The following is a 19,283-nucleotide window of genomic DNA, read 5'->3' on the forward strand; positions in this document are numbered from 1 at the left end:
GGCTTTCTCTAGCTCTACAAAGACACAATGTAGCTCCTTCTGACCTTCTCTGTACTTTTCCATCAACATCCTCAAGGCAAATAATGCATCTGTGGTACTCTTTCTAGGCATGAAACCATACTGTTGCTCGCAAATACTCACTTCTCCCCTGAGTCTAACTTCCACAACTCTTTACCATAACTTAATTGTGTGGCTCATCAACTTTATTCCTCTATAGTTCCCACAGCTCTGCACATCACCCTTGTTCTTAAAAATGGGCACCAGTACACTTTTCCTCCATTCCTCAGGCATCTTCTCACCTGCTAGACTTCTGTTAAACAACCTGGTCAAAAACTCCACAGCCACCTCTCCTAGATGCTTCCATCCCTCCACAGGTATATCATTAGGACCAACTGCCTTTCCATTTTTCATCCTCTTTAATGCCTTTCTAACTTCCCCCTTACTAATCATTGCCACTTCCTGGTCCACCATACTTGCCTCTTCTACTCTTCCTTCTCTCTCATTTTCCTCATTCATCAACTCCTCAGAGTATTCGTTCCATCTATCCAGCACACTACTGGCAAGTACTATTCTGCCTTTCTTTCTGATCATCTTGGCTGTAGTGGTCCAGTCTTCTGGAAGCTCCTCCCTTCCACCAAGAGCCTGTCTCACCCTTTCTCGAAAAGCCGAATAACACTCTTCCTTTTTCAGCTTCTACCACATGGTTCTCTGGTCTGCCTTTGTCTTCTTAATCTTCCTCCCCACCACCAGAGTCATCTTACACACCACCTAGCCACACTCTCCCCTAGTACTACCTTACAGTCAGTAACCTCCTTCAGATTACATTGTCTGCACAAGTTGTAATCCACCTGCGTGCTTCAACCCCCGCTATTGTAGGTCACCCTATGTTCCTGCCTCTTCTGGAAGAAAGTGTTCGCTTCAGCCATTTCCATCCTGATTACAAAGTGTAGCACCATCTGACCCTCTAAGTTCCTTTCCTGGATGCCGTACTTAACCATCACTTCTTCATCCCCCTGTTTCCTTCACCACCATGTCCATTACAATCTGCACCAATCACGACTCGCTCTCTGTCTGGGATGCTCAGAACTACTCCGTCGAGCTCATTCCATTCTCTTTCATCTCTAGGTCACATCCTACCTGTGGGGCATAGCCACTAATTACATTATGCATAACACCCCCAATTTCAATTTTCAGCCTCATCACTCGAGCCGACACTCTTTTCACCTCCAAGATATCTTAGCTAACTCTTCCTTTAAAATAACGCCTACTCCATTTCTCTTCCCATCTACACTATGGTGAAATAATTTGAAGCCTGCCCCTAAACTTCTTGTCTTCGTGCCTTTCCACCTGCTCTCCTGGACACACAATATATCAACATTTCTCCTAATCATCATGGAAACCAACCCATCTGGTATGGAATTCTTTGGGAGAACGCTCATATTTGTTTGGCAAAGTTTTAAGCCGGATGCCCTTCCTGACGCATACCCTCTGCATTTATCCAGGCTTGGGAGTGGCCTGTAGTTTGCACTGGCTTATGCCCACCATCGGGCTGCATTAATTACAAACAAATTAATTCGTCAAAAAATTAACACATTTTAATCGCATTTTGTGTTCCAAACAATGCTGAACTTTTGTCTGTGCACAATTTCCTGGTACACTGATTACAGTGATGCACACGTCAGAGCTCGGCTACCAAAATGGAGGAATTGGATGAAACATCGTTGCAAGGACTGATGGGAGGCAAATTTCATTTAAAAAAAAAAAGAAAAAAGCCTTCATAAGCGTGGTTTTGTGCAAATCATGCAAAAAAAGGAGTTTGCACACCACCAGAGATGTCAATAGTACTTAAGTAATCGTACTGATACTTGTGCAAAAAACAACTCTAATAAAAGTACTGAAGCTACTCCCTTACATAAGTAAAGGTACAAAAGTACACAGTTATAAATGTACTTAAGTAAAAAGTAAATTGACATTTTTCAACCCAATATTAAAATACGAATAGAGAGTTTTGTATCTTTCCAGATGATTGGCATGCTTTTTCAGGGGGCAAAAATGCTTTTCCAAAAAATGTGATCAGTCACAGATAATTCATCATTTAACAAGGGTGGCAATTACTTTTTCCAAACAAGGCCATGAAGCCTTGAAGTTTTTTCCCCCCTTAATAAATTACATTTGAAAACTGCATTTTATCTTTACTTGGGTTATCTTTGTCTGATTTTTACATTTCTTTGATGATCCTATACATTTAAGTGGGGAAACTATGGGGGGAAAAAAGAAAGAAATTAAGAGGCAAATACTTTTTCAAGGGACTGTATATAAACAGTAGTTCACAAAGATCAACAATATGCTTACTACGGGTAGTTTACCGAAATGCGAGAGTGTAAAAATAAGTCTTCAATCTAGATTCAAATATTGCTACAGTGGTAGGCGCTCTAATTCCGGCGGGTAGGGAATTCCATAATACTGGAGCCTTAATAGAGAATGCTCTAGAACTGGCCTGGCCAACCCGCGGCTCGCGAGCCTCATGCGGCTCTTTAACTAGTTTCATGCGGCTCTTCAGGAGCTGTCACATGACATGCGTCAAAAATGCTTGGCTGGCGCTGTCATTCACTCCCCCTACAGCTTGATGGCACACTGACCATGTAAGCCTGTTTGAGTGACGTCAAACGAGCGACGAGAGAATCTTTGGTGTGACATCATTTGTGTTGTAAACAATTTCCGTCAAGTTACCTCTTGAAATGGCAGGGAAAAAAAGCACAGCCAAACGAAAATATGAAGAAGAACACAGGACGTTTTTGCCAGAGTGGGAGAGTTTATATTTTTTTGTTAAACGTAATGGCAAGCCGATCTGCCTTATATGTCACGTAGCATTAGCGCATTTCAAAGCTTCAAATCTTCAGCGTCACTTCAGCTCACTCCACCCTAACATCGAACAGGAATTTCCAAAAGGGACTGAACTTCGCAAGAACAAGTTGGTCGCTTTGAAAAGCAAGGCAGAAAAGCAGGTGCAGTTTTGCAAAAAATTTACAAAACACTCGGAGACCGTAACGCTTGCATCATATCAGCTGGCTTGGAAGCCAGACTGTTTGAAAGCCCCGCTCGTCACAGATGAGGCTGCGGCTGAGTTGGAGATGATCGACCTTTGTGAGGAGGATCAACTGAAAGCTGTTTTAAGGGAAGGGACCGTTGAGTTCTGGAAAAGTGTGCCAATTGAAAAATACCCCAACATCAAACGAGCTGCGCTTAAGATACTGTCCATGTTTGGGTCAACGTACGTCTGCGAGTCTGTATTTTCTACCCTGAAACATGTGAAATCAAAGCATCGATCTGTTCTGACTGACACTCATTTGAAAGAATTGCTTAGAGTGGCAACAACAGAATACAAGCCATATTTGAAGAGGATTGTTCAAGATAAGGAATGCCAGAAGTCTCACTAAGCAGCATAGTAAGAGAAAGATGTTATTGAAAATTATTCTATTATTGTTTGTGGACTTGCTTGAACTGAGAGTTTGTGTGTGTGAGACAGTGCACACAATGTTAACTGTTGAAAATTACTGATATTATCATGTTGGTGTGGTTATTTTCATTAGATCTGGCTGAGCAGAGGTCTGTGTATGCGTGCATACATGATTAAAAGATGATGTTCATGTGTACCCGTGTATGTGGCTCTTTGCAGTAACACAGAAAAAAAAGTGGCTCTTAGTCTCTGACTAGTTGGCCACCCCTGCTCTAGAACCTGCCAACTTCTTTTTAGCTCTCGGAGTCACCAAAAGACCAGTACTGTATGTTGCGAGCGTAGGTCTCAGAATGGAACACACTGTACAGTATGTCAAAGTCAGCAACATAATATGGGTGTGTGCTAAGCCATCTCATCTTTTTTTCGATGCCACCAATGTCATACTGTAGGTGTAGTGCAGTAACCTGCTTATCACCTGATTTACATACTAAATGTTCCGGTGACCTCGGCTGGTGTGTGACATCAATGGGCCACAGGAACTTTTTGTTCCAGGAACTAATGTACCTGGAACTAAAGGTTCTTGGTAATTTCAATGTGGACTGGTCTTAAACCCAGCAACCCAGTGGGTTGTGTGCGTTATATTGCTCACTTGTGTGTGTGTGTGCAAACCTCACATGACTTAACTTGCATCTATTCTTAATATTTTATTTATGTTATTGTTTTTTTTTTTTAATATTTTATTATTTAAATTTTTGCCTTGTTCCTTGCTCTCTAGTTTCCACGTTACAGTGCGTTGAGGGACTGAGAGAATTTAGTGGTGGGAAACTATTAAAGCATTTGTCTTGTCAATCAGATAACAACAAAACAAAATGATCTCTCAGTCATCAATAGACAGTACATCATTATAATGACAACGGTAATTTAAATCCTATACTGTAACAACTGTAGAATCACAGAAAATGCAATGCTTAACCATGAACAGAGCTGGGTAGGAATGCGTTACATTTACTCAGTTACATTTACTCAAGTAACATTTTGGAAACATTGTACTTGTCAGAGTAGTTTTGATGAAGCTTACGTTTTACTTTTACTCGAGTGTTTATGTTAAGAAGAAACTGTAATTTTACTCCATTACAATAATCTACATGCCGTACGCTACTTTCATTTGTCAATAATTGCGTGCGTGATCTATTTTTCGACTTTCGTTTTCAACTTCACTGCTCCAATCGACCGTGATTACCACAGTGATGTTTGACTCAAGTTCATCAGTCAAGCAATCAAGAAAGTCACATGCCTGCACACAAAGTATTCTGACAGAAAAATATAAGGGGGTCTTAAGTAGTATAAGACCATTTCTTGGAGCTGAATTTACCTTAATTTGTTACTCAAGTAATTATTTCGAGGAGTACTTTTTACTTTTACTTGAGTCATATTATTCTAAAGTACTACTCTAACCACCTCTGATCATGACACACTTAAATATGTGTAAGAAAACAGGTGAATGTCACATCCTTGTGGATAACGACATAACAGAACGTGCATAACAACTTTTTGCCACAATGTCTGCAGGTCTGCTCAATCTCACTCCATCACGTCATATAATGGGGTTTGTAATGCCAGACAAATGAACACGTATACCGAGAAAGTAATTAACTAATCAGAGGCATGAAATGCATTTTCACTGTTTGGCCATGTGGCAAATGGAATCTGACAAGCAGTGAAATTGCACGCATTGGATGCTTCTGTGAGTCCTCGTTGGACCCTTGGTACTTGGTGCGTTTGCTAGTATGAGAGAAAATACTCTTTCTTGGTATCCCTGTAGTGGCCTGCGACTGACTGGCGACCAGTTCAGGGTGTAGGCCGCCTTTCGCCCGATGTCAGCCGGGATAGGGTCCAGCGCGCTGCGACCCTAACAAGGATAAGCGGTGTTGAAAATGGATGGATGGATGGTATCCCTGTAAGTGCAGATGCCATGTTGTTTTTTTGGTGTTGTACAAGCATCCCACCATCATCCAAGAAAAACAAATCGACATTCTCAAAATGAGCATTGAAATGGATGGATCAGAGACACGATTAAGTGAGAGTGGAGCAAAATTAGTGTCTATGTGGTCAGCAGCTGTCAAAGTTAAGCAGATGGATGAAACTTGTCGGTAAGAAAAACATATTCCACAGCCATTGCAGATGCAGAAAATCCACCTTTAAACTCTCTCATCAAATGGCTGCACTCTCGTCATCATCTCAGCAACTACTTCCACCTTCATTGCCCTGAGCCATCATTTTACCCTTAGTAACCTCCTCTCCATCTCACCATTGCACTCCATCATCCACACCCAATGCCCTCCCCTTAATATCCAGTTAATACAACTCGTCATTACACAGTCCTTGACTGTAGAATGGGTGCGAGCACGTGTGCTTCACAGAAGGGAGGAGAGGGGTGATCTAAAGGTTCCAGATATCTGGCTCCATTGAAGCGTGGAACTGTATGCTCCCCCACCACTCAACATCCTCACACATTCATTTACCACAACATGCTGTATGAATGACCACATGTGCAATTTCTTGAGGTCTAAATGTGACCGTACATGAACCCGTACAATAGGTATTCGTGTATACAATAATAATAACAACAACAACAAAAAACATCATGCATGCATGAATATGCAAACAAAGTCAAAAGGTTAATAATACTGAGGAAAAAAACAGCTGTGCATACTTGATGTCTTACCCCTTAATATGTAATTACAGTAATTGCATTGTGGTATTTTTGATGATGTTTTATTCAGCAGAATCAATTAACACTGAATTCAGCGCACAATTTGGGAACTAAGTGACATTTTTCTATGCCTCAAAAGCCCTAACCATCATCATGCATGATGTCAAATGGGAAGTCCGCATGTGGCGCAGGAGAGCTTTGTGTGCACTTGCGAGATGAACTCCCAAAGTGTGTAGGCAGTGATGGCTACGAGGAAAAGCGTGATGATGACCATGGAAGTGGAAATTGAACTTATTGGGAAGCAGCATACCACAAACACATGCCTCTTTGCAGCATGCGTCATACAGTAACCAATGAAAGAATGCAATTTTCTTTGCAAACATTCCACTGTATCTGTTTTTACAAACAAATAACAAGTAACAAATAAAAGAAGAATGCAATTTACAATGCAACGTCGAGTAGATTCCACTGCATCTGTTTTTGCCATGCTGTGACTGAACTGAACTTTATATGGGGTTTATCAGAGTCACTGTATAGTGAATGTTTCTGGTTAAGTTTTTTGTAAGAGTTGAGGGGCGTACCACGGTAAGTAAGTAAGTTTTGTCAGTGAGTTTTTGGCCATTCAATAATAGCAATTCAATTATCATGTGTACTTTAGTGAGACAAACCACCGAGTATAGCATCCAAACACTAATGTAATGCAATATTGCCATTGCCTTTTTTGGCATTCAACCTTATAATATATCAATTTTGTAGTTCCCCACACCCTACACCATCTAAAAGTGTTTCGACATTTTTATCGTACTGGGTGGGAGGGGTGGGGGGGAATGTGCATAACCATATTATTATCATCCATCCATCCATCCATATTCCAGACCGGTCGTGCTGGAACTTATCCCAGCTGACTTTGGGCGAGAGGCGGGGTACACCCTGCACTGTTCGCCAGCCAATCCCAGGGCACATACACGAACAACCATTTGCACACACATTCACACCTATGGCAAACCGGAGTACCCGGAGAAAACTGTGAGGCAGATGTGCTAACCAGTCGGCCACCATGCCACCCCCATATTATTCTATGAATCTTTATTTTTTATGATAAGATCCATGTCTGTATGAATGTTTGCTGATCCGGATGGATTATTTGTATTTTTATGCATTATTTCTCTTGCTATTGTTCTTGGTATTAAAATGAAATCAAGTGTGAAATAAGCTCATCAGTCTCTGTGGCGGAAAGCTGTAAAAAAAAAAAAAAAAAAAACTAAATGTCACGATTCGATTTTGACTGGACCCAGAAGCAGGCGGAGGCTGAGAGTTTTGTCATGAATGGTTTATTGAAAGAGGGTATGGAGATGATCCTTGAGACGTACTGGTGGGTTGTCAAGGCAGGCAGTGGTGTGAACAGGCGTAAGGCTTGGCAGCGTGAAGGAAGAAGTCACTCGGAGGGGAACACGGAAGGAGCACAGAGGACAAGGAAAAACATGGAGGTCAGAAGATGGCGAGGATTGGCGTCGTTTACGTGTAGGATTGAGAGCCATTGTACCACAGGAGAACGTTAATACTCTGGCAGTGGAGTCTTGGATCTGACAGGCTTTTATGCAGGTGGTGATGAAGGCTGACTGATGACAGGTGATGCTGATTACTGGGAAGAGAGAGAGGGAGGGAGAGAGAGAGAGGGCGAGAGGGGCACAAAGCGCCACCCGAACTCCAACAAAAGAACTGCAGGGCACAGCTCATGACACGAAACAAAGTGCCTTGCCTAGGACCACCGCCATTACCTTTCCTCAATAAACTGTTCATCATTTTTCATCTGCCCCCGCCTGCTCTTGGATCCAGCTACTCCCCATACGTGACATAATGCCCGGATCAGACTACAAGACAAATTTGCTCTTTCATGATTGCACTGTCAGACTACTGCAATAAAAGCTTGTATTCCATATCCCATTTTTTACGATCATTGGGCTTTATCTTGTCAACTCAATTGCGACCGGATACACTCGTTACCGTGGCGACGACAACAAGAGTGGAGCGAGCCAATGGTATTATAAGGACAAAATGGGGGAAAACGTGTGTTAGTGGTCACCGGTGCTCAGGACAGGAGAGGGTGTTCCTTCAAGCCTTGCTTCAGGTATGATCACGTACTTTTAATACGATACGGCTCACAAGCAGGCAATAAAATGTTATATAGCCTAGCAAGCTACTGCTACCACGAACGGTTGGACGTAAACACGCCGCCGTTCTGTCGAATCATGCTCTAAAGTTTCGGTGTGGGTGAAGTAATTTAATTAAAAATAAAGTCATTTAATTACAGTAAGTTAGCACCCATTATTTCTGTCATGTTGTAATGTTCGTTTGACCTGACTGATTAGAATACACGATCTGACTGGAGCAGTGATTTCCAACCTTTATGGAGCCAAGGAACATATTTTACAATTGAAAAATCTCACAGCACACCAGCAAACAAAATTGTCACAAAAAGTGGATACATTAATTACTGTATTTACTTCCTGCCATCTAATAGAAGACCATTCATTTGTTCTGTCTGTCACTATTCCTCGCTGGCATAAATAGAGGAACAAAGATACATTATTTATTGTAAATATACATTTTTTAAAAATTTAATTTTTAAACCCAAATATTTGACAGTAAATACTTTTTACAGTGACTATATGCAGTCCAATGATAAAAAATATCAGTGTGAAGTGAACCACAGACAAACGTCTGTTTCAAAAGGGCTTGGGTCAGCACCGGCGTGCTGAAACCTTTTCAGGTCTGTGTTAACATTTACACAGACCTGAAAAGGTTGAAGTGATTTAATAATAATAATAAAAATAATAATAATAATAAAACATATTTAGATTGCAGTGTTAATTCTGTAGCCTGTCTGTAATAAGTTTCTTACTCCAAGAGACGAGTTAGTTATCAACTAAAATATGTCTGAATGATTTGAATGATATCACACACACACGCACACAAATAAGTGTTGATATAATTAAAACCGTTAACTGTATGGCAGACACATATTTTCCAACATGTACATTGTGCAATGGATTACATTTTTAATCATAACCCTGCCCCCAAGTGCCTGCCCATCAACCCAACAGTGGATCTCCATTAGCTGTAACCTCCAGAGGAACATCATGACCTCATCTTGCCCCAAGGCCTTGCTCCAGTTTTCATTTATTCGCAGTGGCCAGACGAAGCCACTTGTCAGTGTTGACGTTCATGCAAGCACACAAACATGTTACACACTAACATTAAAAAACCTTTTTATGTGGGAGGTGGAGTACATTTTTAGAATTACTGGAACAAATAAATGTGTCTCCTGTCTCGTCTTAATGTCACCATATTTTCCAAAATAATAATAACATTCATGATGCCACAGGCTAAATGCGACCTGCCAAAAAAACCCACGCCTGTCACGTTTTGGCTCAGGCAACCGCAACGCACAAGAAGAATGCATGACCCCAGCGTGTTGATAGGAGGTGACAGCACTGCAAATGATTAATTTCTACTTAATTTAAAGTCAGTCAGGTCAACATCAGATGACAAATTTAAAATCCCAATGACTCACATTTCCATGTCTTTGTTTCCCTTCCTCCATTGGATACCCCTCCCCACTGCTCCTTTCCAGCTGTTAAACCAATTAAATGCTCAGAGGGTTGACTGCCCACTCTCCTTTTGATAAAAATACATGCAATAAAAGCCCTCTCTGTGCAGAGCTATTGTGTAATGGCAAGGCCGCCATCTTTAATTATGGCCTACGCCCCCACCCTTCTAGCCACTGAATAGCACTGTGCTGTCGGTACAGACAGCCTCTGCCGCATGATCACCTTTTTGTATTTTGTGTTGAGCAAGTAACTAAAACGGCTGATGCTGGTGAGTGGCACTGATTCAGGACCACGCTCAGATAATTTGAATAGCTAATTTTGAATCTGCTGGTATTTGACCTGAAATGGTGAAAACCGATGTTATAAATATATTTAAAATCCACTGTACACTGTGTAGCACTATAATGGCTATAATGACACTAGAATCAGAACTGTGCTGTTCCACTTTTTGACACCCTTTGTACCGGTTGCAGTAGTTGCGCATGGTATGCTTGTGTTTGGTGGAGGTTTGATTTGTCAACAGTACTTTGTCACTTCAGTTACTATTGAATGTACGAATAGAATAGGAAGGAAACCAAAAACACCTTTAAAAATATGGTAAATTATGATGGCGAATGGATTTATTTGTTTGTATTTATTGTTTAGAGATCATGCCAACACAGCACTGTGCCATGTCTAATACCTCTTTTGTGTTTAATTCATTGCAGGGTTACTTTCTGTTGAGCTGTTTCGACGTGCTATTAATGTGACTGATGGCACAACAACGTGTTTACAAAAAACAAAAACAAGGCAGTCACGATATACCCTTCCAAAACCAAACTGAACTGTCCCATTTGGTGTTAATGTAGTCTGGAAATATGTGTGGTATAAGGGAATGAGAGGTGAAACCAGATTGTCGTTTGTCCGAAGAGCTGCAAAAATAGAAGAGGAAGGACTGTCGACTAAAGATTTCTCACGAGGTAATAAACATTTTCAGAAAAATAAAGTTCCTTGGTGTAGTCCATGAAAATGACACAATCAAAAGCGATGTAGACAGGCCTCTGTTCCTCCTCAGTAACTTATAAGGGGGGAGTACCCAGAGCAGGTCTAGAGAATGTGAGGCATGAAGAGTGGGGACAATGTTGACTACTGTCCCCCAGAGAGAGGCCTTGTTGTAGGCTGGGGTTGTACAAGAAGTAAGCCGCTCTTTGAATGAATGGCGCGATGGATGTGGGACTGGCTGTCTGGATTGATACATGCTGGCCCGCTTGCCCACAGAGCAGGCATGCGAAGGAACCAGGGCAAGTCTGGGGAATGTGAGGCATAATGTGAGAACAAAGCCAGCAACTGTCCCCCAGAGAGAGGCCCTGTCCTGGGCTAAAGGGCAAAAGGAGTCAGCTTCTAAGGATGGATGAATAGATGACCGGCCAGCTTGCTGGTTGACAAGAAAGCCATGCAATGGCTTCAGTCGCATCCTCACAGGGGGTGTTCAAGTACTTAATTAAATTTGCAGATTATTCAGTGAATGAATATAACGACTCATTCTATAATGTGCACATAATGGATGGATGTGCTGAGATCAGATAGAATATTCGATATAGTTAGTAGCGTTCAACATGGTCTTAATATGCAGCACATATGGACAATCCAACTGCAGGTTTTGCGTCACCGTTCAAGTAATGGATGCCCTTTTATCTCAAGTTTTCAACCCTCAGGGTTATCCTACAGGCATTCATAGAGTCTTCTTGTCCACCCAGTCCCTTGATTTATGTTTTTATTGTTGAGTTATCAAGGTGATTGTAACACTCATGGTCAATGTCTATGCTCAGAAGTTTCATGAGCTTTAACTGTAGCCTCAACATAGCAACATCGTGAAAATATTACACATCCATCCATCCATCCATTCATCCATTTGTCTTTTTCCGCTTATCCGAGGTCAGGTCGCGGGGGCAGTAGCTTTAGCAGGAAACCTAGACTTCCCTCTCCCCAGCCACTTCATTCAGTTCTTCCGGGGGGATCCCGAGGTGTCCCCAGGCCAGCCGGGAGACATAGTCTCTCCAGCGTGTCCTGGTTCGTCCCCGGGTCTCCTCCTGGTAGGACATGCCCGGAACACCTCACCAGGGAGGCGCCCAGGAGGCATCCTAATCAGATGCCCAGCCACCATATCTGTACACTGTGTAGCACTATAATGGCTATAATGACACTAGAATCAGAACTGTGCTGTTCCACTTTTTGGCACCCTTTGTACCGGTTGCAGCAACTTGACTCTGAGCCCCCCCAGATGACTGAGCTTCTCACCCTATCTCTAAACGAGAGCCCGGACGCACCATTTTTTTACCACCATTGGGTCTTGCATGGCGGCGGAGTGCATTACTCCGGGAATGGGGCATAGAAAGACCTATTCACAGTTATCTCATCTTGTCCTTGAGAGAAAAGGGAGGTTGCTACAGTCACTGAGACAGTATGATGGAAAGGACTAAGAAATAATTTAGCTTTAATTTAGTCATTTTGCCATAACAAATCCCCCCTTTTGATAATCAACAAAACAAAATGAAAAAAATTGTAAACAATGACATGATAAGGATAACGTATTGAAAAAACAACCAAGAAAAAAAAATATCCAGAGTTTCACACAATAATGTAGGTTTAAGAAAATCCTTCATATAAACAAGTTGTAATACAATCACACACAAAAAAAAAACTAGACCGAAGAATACGAGCCCGTGTCACTCATATCATCCAAACGGTCAGCACGAGAAAGGAGATCAGGAAAGCATCAGTCACAAGCAGGAGAAGGGAGTGATAGCGGGTCAGTGAGGCCACACGCGTATTCTGGGCAAACGCAGAGCCAGTCATGCGAGAAACCAAATACTTGACCAAAGGTACTAGGCAACAAGACAAGAAACAAAGCACCAGAAGAGCCCACACTGAAAACAAGTGCAATACGATATAGCCAAGCCTGCTAACCGAGTCCAGTGAACCAGCCAGAAACAAGAACCTCAAGGACGGTTCTGTTAAGTTCGGTTAAATGTTGCAAAAACAGTACTTTTACCAAATTCTGAATTGTATTTCTGTTTTAGCAATTAGCTTCTTTCTCAGGATTATGAAACATTATTACTATATTATTGGATATGACGAAGGTACCAAGCAGTGCACCAAATAATATCTGACAAAAAAATAAGACATAACTCATTTGTTGTTGTATGACGATGAAGTGATTTCATGCAAATAATTCCAATGCTGATTAAAAATGATTTTAAAAAAAATCAAAACACAAAACTTATTTTTACCTATTTTCTTGCACTAAATGTCCCAAGGCCATGTAAGATTATTGAGTACATCACTGATTTCTAAGAATATTTTTATCATTTGATGAGATCCATATCAGATTGTGATTAAAGCAAATAATATCCTAAATTCCTAAACTGTATGTCCTTTGTTGACCTTCATTTTCTCTTTCTGTATGTGAAGACATACTGTATGTCCCAAGGGGAGAGTGGCAACCTCACTGTATCCTGACAAAACAAAATTTTTCTTCAACAATGAATGGCAGCACAAAAGTATTGGATCAGTTGGTCATCCATCTTTTCTACAGCACTTCTCCTGTTCAAGGTCACGGGTTCGCTGGAGCCTATCTCAGCCGACTTCGGGCGAATGGCGGCCTATAACCAGGACTGTTTGCCAGTCAGTCGCAGGGCACATATAGAGACGCACTGTCACACTGTCTCTGAGTGGGAACTGAACCAAAGGTGAATGTACCATGCTCCACCATCAATGACTACACTTTGTCACTGCACCCAAAATATGGTGATATGGGAATAAAATGTGGCTTCCACTCCGTAGAACTTTGACAATATTGTGTATTTGTGTGTTGGAATCTGTCCATTTAACCAGATGAACATTTGTGAGTTGAGAGATTGCTGGAGATGATGAGAGGGACTCGCTAATAATGTTGAAGCTCATCCCAAAGGTTTGATAGGTTTCAAAGATTCAAGTTCTTTGACACCAAACCAAACCAAAATGATGCCTTTATGGACCTTTTTTTGTCCAGTGGGGCAAAGGTATAAAACTGTAAGTGCTCCAAATGGCTGTCATAATTTTTATAATATTATTTTGGTCTTTTTATTTAATTTAGTTTTTTTGTTTTTTGAGGTTGCAGGCCTTGAAAAACACAGCTTGAAGGTGTAGCTCCCTTAAAATCAAACTGTGGGGATACGAAAGACCCATTTTCTCTCCACTTGTGGCAGTCGAAAATAGAGACCAATCAGAAAACGGCAGAATGGCCAATCATCAACAGTAGAGTGAGAAATTGCCAATTAGGCCTGTTTGTCTGCGAGGACAAAGGAAGCGGTATTGCCCGAATGATTGCGCCAGCAATGAGCTACACAAACATCCTCAAATAATACCTTGCTGCCTTCCAACCCTGCTTTTCCAGGAGTGTCAGATCTTGATTGCATCTGTGATGGCAAGAGAGAACGTCTCATTATTACACCAAACTGGTAGCCATCTCAAAGGCAAAAAAAAAAACCCCAAGATATTCTTGTTTTCATCAGGGAGCTATTGAGTTACCAGCTCTTAAGGCCAACACACACACACACATTAACTGATTGTTTGTTGGGCTGTAAGCCAGAGAGAAATACAAGGCTCTAAAGTGAAACAGAAACCAGTAGGCCTCCAGAAAAATAAAGGACAGAAAGGATAGAGTGAGTAAAAAAGAAAGGGGCAAGATGCAGTGACAAGTAATAAGATGATGAAGAAAAAAGAGGAGAAAATTGTACATGCAAAATTTGTTTGCTGGCAATTTAGTTGATTATGTAAAATCCTCCATTTGCACTGCCTGATGGTAGTCAGTTCAATTGCACCACATACACTACAGTAAGTAAAAAAGTACTTTGTTTAGACCGCTTGATAAAGAAAACTAGTCATGTCACATACTTCATTTTATTTCTAGACCACAATAAATAGCACAATACACAATAGCACAATACATACTGGGAAGCAAGTGGGCTACCAATTTGTTAAGATGTAAACACTTTTTTTTCCCCAAAAGAAATAATCAAGATCAAATTAATCCATTTCAAAAAAAAAAATATGTCACCATAAAATCAGTATTAACTCTAGAGGCAGTGTCTTAAGTAGGCTAACATTTTAGCATTATTGAGTGCGAGTATATACTACATATAACTACAGTCGTTACCACCATCAATTTAACTACTGTGATATTATGATGTTAAAACAAAACAACACTTCTTAAACACTCCTGACTTTCCTGACAAAAGGCGAGTGTTCAGTGAATCGCGTCGCAGATATGCCTCGGGTAGCTGATTTTCTTAACAGTAACACTAAATTAACCACTATAAACTATATGTACACACCGTATATACATATATGTACATCTTTATATACAATGGAACCTCAGGTTACGAATCTAATTCTTTTGGGACGCACATCTCCCTTACAGTTGACATTGCATTCAAAACTGTGGTCCAACAAAAATATTTGAAAAAAAATAAACTGGCCTGAACGAAAATGGCGGTACCCTTAACTTGTTATTTTCTTACATAACTAACTATAGATTTTCTGTACATACACAAACTCCACACAGAGATGTGTTTGTTAGCCACTATCCCATCTTTGTTATACAATATTTTGACGCAATCACTACTGAAGCTGACAGGATTCTGATTCATCCAGGTTAATAAATCAAATTTCCGTTCTGAATCAGGAATTACGAGTCCAAAGTCACCCTTAACCCTGACCTTATGAGTCCTCTGGCTAGCTGCTCCTACAGTAAGTACACAAGGCAAATTAGAGAAATCACAGACAGCTGACGCCAGTGAGCGCAATCCACTTCCAACTGTCACAGGTTTGAAGGGTGCCATCTCCAGACTGCATCTTTCAGCTCTTTCCAGATGTTCAAGATGCACATTGCTTTAGAATGCCCTGATCATCTTGAGATTTCAGTCTCCCGTACCATATTCAAGACACAGTGTGCCCAACACAACAAAACAGAATCAGACCATAACTTTTTCTGGGGGGTTTTGCATGCTTCATTTTTGCATCAGTAAACATAAAGTTGTCAAAAAGCTCCAGTTTTGTCTCATCAGTCAATTCTCCCTGAAGATTTGTGGCTTGTCTTTTTTTCTTTTTTTTTTGGTCCTGTTTGGCTGTTCGGTCGAGCAAAAAGGAAGATCTGTGTCCCTTTTATGCTGGAACAGTTTTACTTTGTTACAGTGGACTTTTTAATATGCCACTGTGGTTTCTTTGTATTCTGATGCATATTTATTGAGAATTACATTTGTTCAGTTGAACAAAACAAATTTTTTTAAAGGTGACAGAAAAAAAACTAGGGAGAGAGACTAAAAAATAACTAAATAAGACAACAAAAGGAAAAGAAGTAGCTGTAAACAAGATGAGAAGTAGAACATTATATAATGAGTACAATGACATACTGGATTCAAGTGTTGTATTGATCAGTTGTGCTATACCCTGTGAGGGAAGAACAGGACAAAATAGACCAGGGCTGGACAGGAGAGGGACAGGGGGGGAAGCATGCAGGACAGGGGGCGTGGACCCGGCCGGCTGTACAACTGAAGTGTGGTGGGAGTGGCTATGCAAATTATAAACATCTGTACGACCAGAGTGTAAGTGAGAAGATACCCAAGAAATTTGCATAGTTATTTGTCCCAGTGAGTGAGTGGCCCCACACCCAACGAAGTGAATTGACATTGGTTCACATGCACAATAACTGTCAGTAGTGTCCTGTAATTGCTGTGCCTGCACCACGGGGGCTGAGGACCCCACCCCACCCAATCAAGAGGTGGGGTCGGGCCCAGGTGGACGGGACACCCCCCACACCGAAGGATCCAGATTAGTCCCACCGAAGCGCCCCGAAAACTGGCCACCTGGAGGAGGCCGTAGGGACCCAAATTTAACCTTTATTTAACCAGTAATAGTCCGATTGATATACAGGTTCTCTTTCTCTTCAATGCAATAGATCGGACCAAGGTAGGGTGCTACATTCCAGTGGCCCGAACTGGCGATGTCACATGGCTCGGTCTCTATACACATTACTTCCGTGTAGACTGTGTAGAGTCAAGCTTGTCAATGTTAACTCACTGTCTGTTAGAATTGCTATTTGTTTATTTGAAGTTTTAGGTCTCATCGCACATTTGTAATTTTGATTTAATCCTTTTCGAATCACTATTTGGCATGTTTAAGGTTATCACAAAACCTTCATTGGCTGCGCCTTAAATTTGTCAATTTGGTAAGAGACTGGGAAATTAGCCCAGTGCACTCAATTTTTTTTTTTTTACCTGTGCTGTAAAGCTGCAGGTCCTTGCAGAATTGTGGATCTGTATGCCTTTTGTGCTGGAACAGTTTTGCTGTGCAACAGGGGAGTCTGAAATACTCCCTCTGCTTATTTTATTATTATTATGATGATATTTATTGGCAGCACAGGTTCTTACAGGTGTTTAGACACTATAAAAGCATCCGACCGCACCACTCATCAGTAGTACTGCCTTGCTCATTTCCCACATAGACTCTCTAACTATTGTTCTACTGTGGTTCGCACCCCTATTCCCCTTGTCTGTTCTGTCCCTCTGTCTGTCCCCTAAAACCCTTTTCTGTCCGGCTGCATTTTCAATAAACATCAGAATAATGAAAAATCAGTAAATAAATAAGCAGAAAGAGTATTTCAAACTCCCCTGTTGCACAAAAAAACTGTTCCAGCAAAAAAGGCATACAGAGCCACCATTCTGCTAGGCCATGCAGTTGAACAGGGCAGGGTAAAAAAAAAAGAAAAAAAAAAAAAGAAAGGACAAGCACAGACATTAATAAGGGAAACACAAGTTCATGATAATGTCAAACTTTTATTGTTCTAGATGTAGTCCTGAAGTCTCCATTGTAGGCAGAGGTCATAATGCATTTAGATCTTCTTGCTGGTTCTCTTGAGCACTACAGACCCAGCTGTGGAGATCTAGAGAGAGAAACACAGGCAGTTTTACCTTTGAAACATCCATCCATCCACTTTCTATACTGTTGGAGCCTATTCCAACTGAGAGGCAGGGTGTGCCCTGGGCTGGCTACCAACTAGTCGCATCGGCACATATAGACAGCAAATCCCTCACGCTTACATTCACACCGATGGAAAATGTAGAATCTCCACTTAACCTAACCTGCAGTCCATGCTGGAGTACCCAAAGAAAAGCCACACATGCATGGGAACTGAGAACTCCAGACCTCCTGAGCCGAGAGTCATACACAAAACCTCTTGACTGTGAGGTTGACATGGTACACTGATCCACCCAAACATTATTTTGACATTTATATCTTGTAACTACACAGTCCATTTTAATGGCATTTTGAGAACAAGTCTATACACTCGCTGGCACAAATATCACCATAAGGTCACCTGTACAATGTATGAACATCCAGTATAAGACACTTCTACTTCAATGTTAGACTCAGAGAGATATCAATTTACCAAGATGTTAATTATTCTGGTTAACATTTGCAGGGCTGTAGAGCTTCACTAAAACATAATGACAGATGGTGACACCATTTTTGGTTAGTTTATTTCGTAACACTCGAGGAAAATATTTCGAATACCAATAATGTATGATGCATATATAGAATAAGCTAATGACGTTTTCAGCGAGAGATGTTAAGTCATTTTAAGTGTTTACCTTGTGTATTTCTACATATATCTTTTTTAATGTCTAAGATAAGAATCATTTCATGACATGAATAAGATCAGATGCGTGTGGTCACCTCAATGAGCTTTCCTCCGTTGATCTCAGAGGTGTGGTGGTAGTTGGGGAAGTTGACACACAGCTTGCCTCCCTCCATGTTCACTGTGGCCTGAAAACATTCCCCTTGTACTTATTTCATGGTCCCAACAACCAGTGAACAAGCCCTTTCCATCCTACCTTGAACTTCTTTCCTCCAATGGTCTCCATGTCGCACTCCTTGCCAACTGTAAATTTGTTGGTAACCTTGGCGTTTGTCGGATAGATCTGAGTCCAGGAGACGTCGTTTCCGTCCTGGGTCACCTCTGTGATCAGCTTGTAGTCACGGCCCTTCTCAATTATGTCAGCAGGGATACCTGGAGCGGGAATGAGGGAGAATGGTGGTCAGGACTCAGGTTTGAGAAAGACATTTTGGTTGGCCGTGAATACTGATCCAACTTTACCGAGGAGCTTGCAAAACTCATCATAGCCCTCCTGGGTTTCAGTTTCCCATCGTCCAGAGAAAGCCATCTTGGAGGTGTTGTGTTAAGAGGTGCTGAGGCAAGCTGAGGGGAAAGTAAGGCACCGAGACCAAGACGCCTCTCTGTTTATATACTGTCCACCTCTCACCACCTCCCAATCGTCGCTGAGAATGATGACTAGTCAGCTATCAAGGATACAGGAATGTTTATGGAGGTAAATGCTGATAGCAGGGTGAGCTGGTGACTCACCACGAGGTCAATGGACTCTCCTGTAACAGCCTATTGTCACAGGCTGTACATTTATGCTGT

At 41.4% G+C, this 19,283-nt stretch overlaps 1 protein-coding gene across 1 annotated transcript; it reads right to left on the reverse strand.

Annotated features, from left to right (window-relative positions):
- Positions 1 to 17,614: 17,614 nt before the first annotated feature.
- fabp6 (fatty acid binding protein 6, ileal (gastrotropin)) lies at positions 17,615 to 19,112 on the reverse strand. Its single transcript, XM_061798424.1, has 4 exons — positions 18,957 to 19,112; positions 18,694 to 18,869; positions 18,536 to 18,625; positions 17,615 to 17,741 (listed from the first exon to the last, which is right to left on the reverse strand). The coding sequence occupies exons 1-4, from the start codon at positions 19,021 to 19,023 to the stop codon at positions 17,691 to 17,693; spliced, it is 384 nt and encodes a 127-aa protein (XP_061654408.1). The 5' UTR covers positions 19,024 to 19,112; the 3' UTR covers positions 17,615 to 17,690.
- Between the last annotated feature and the right edge of the window lie 171 nt (positions 19,113 to 19,283).

Source organism: Phyllopteryx taeniolatus, chromosome 14, assembly GCF_024500385.1.
Source record: "Phyllopteryx taeniolatus isolate TA_2022b chromosome 14, UOR_Ptae_1.2, whole genome shotgun sequence".
NCBI classification, from domain to species: Eukaryota; Metazoa; Chordata; class Actinopteri; order Syngnathiformes; family Syngnathidae; genus Phyllopteryx; species Phyllopteryx taeniolatus.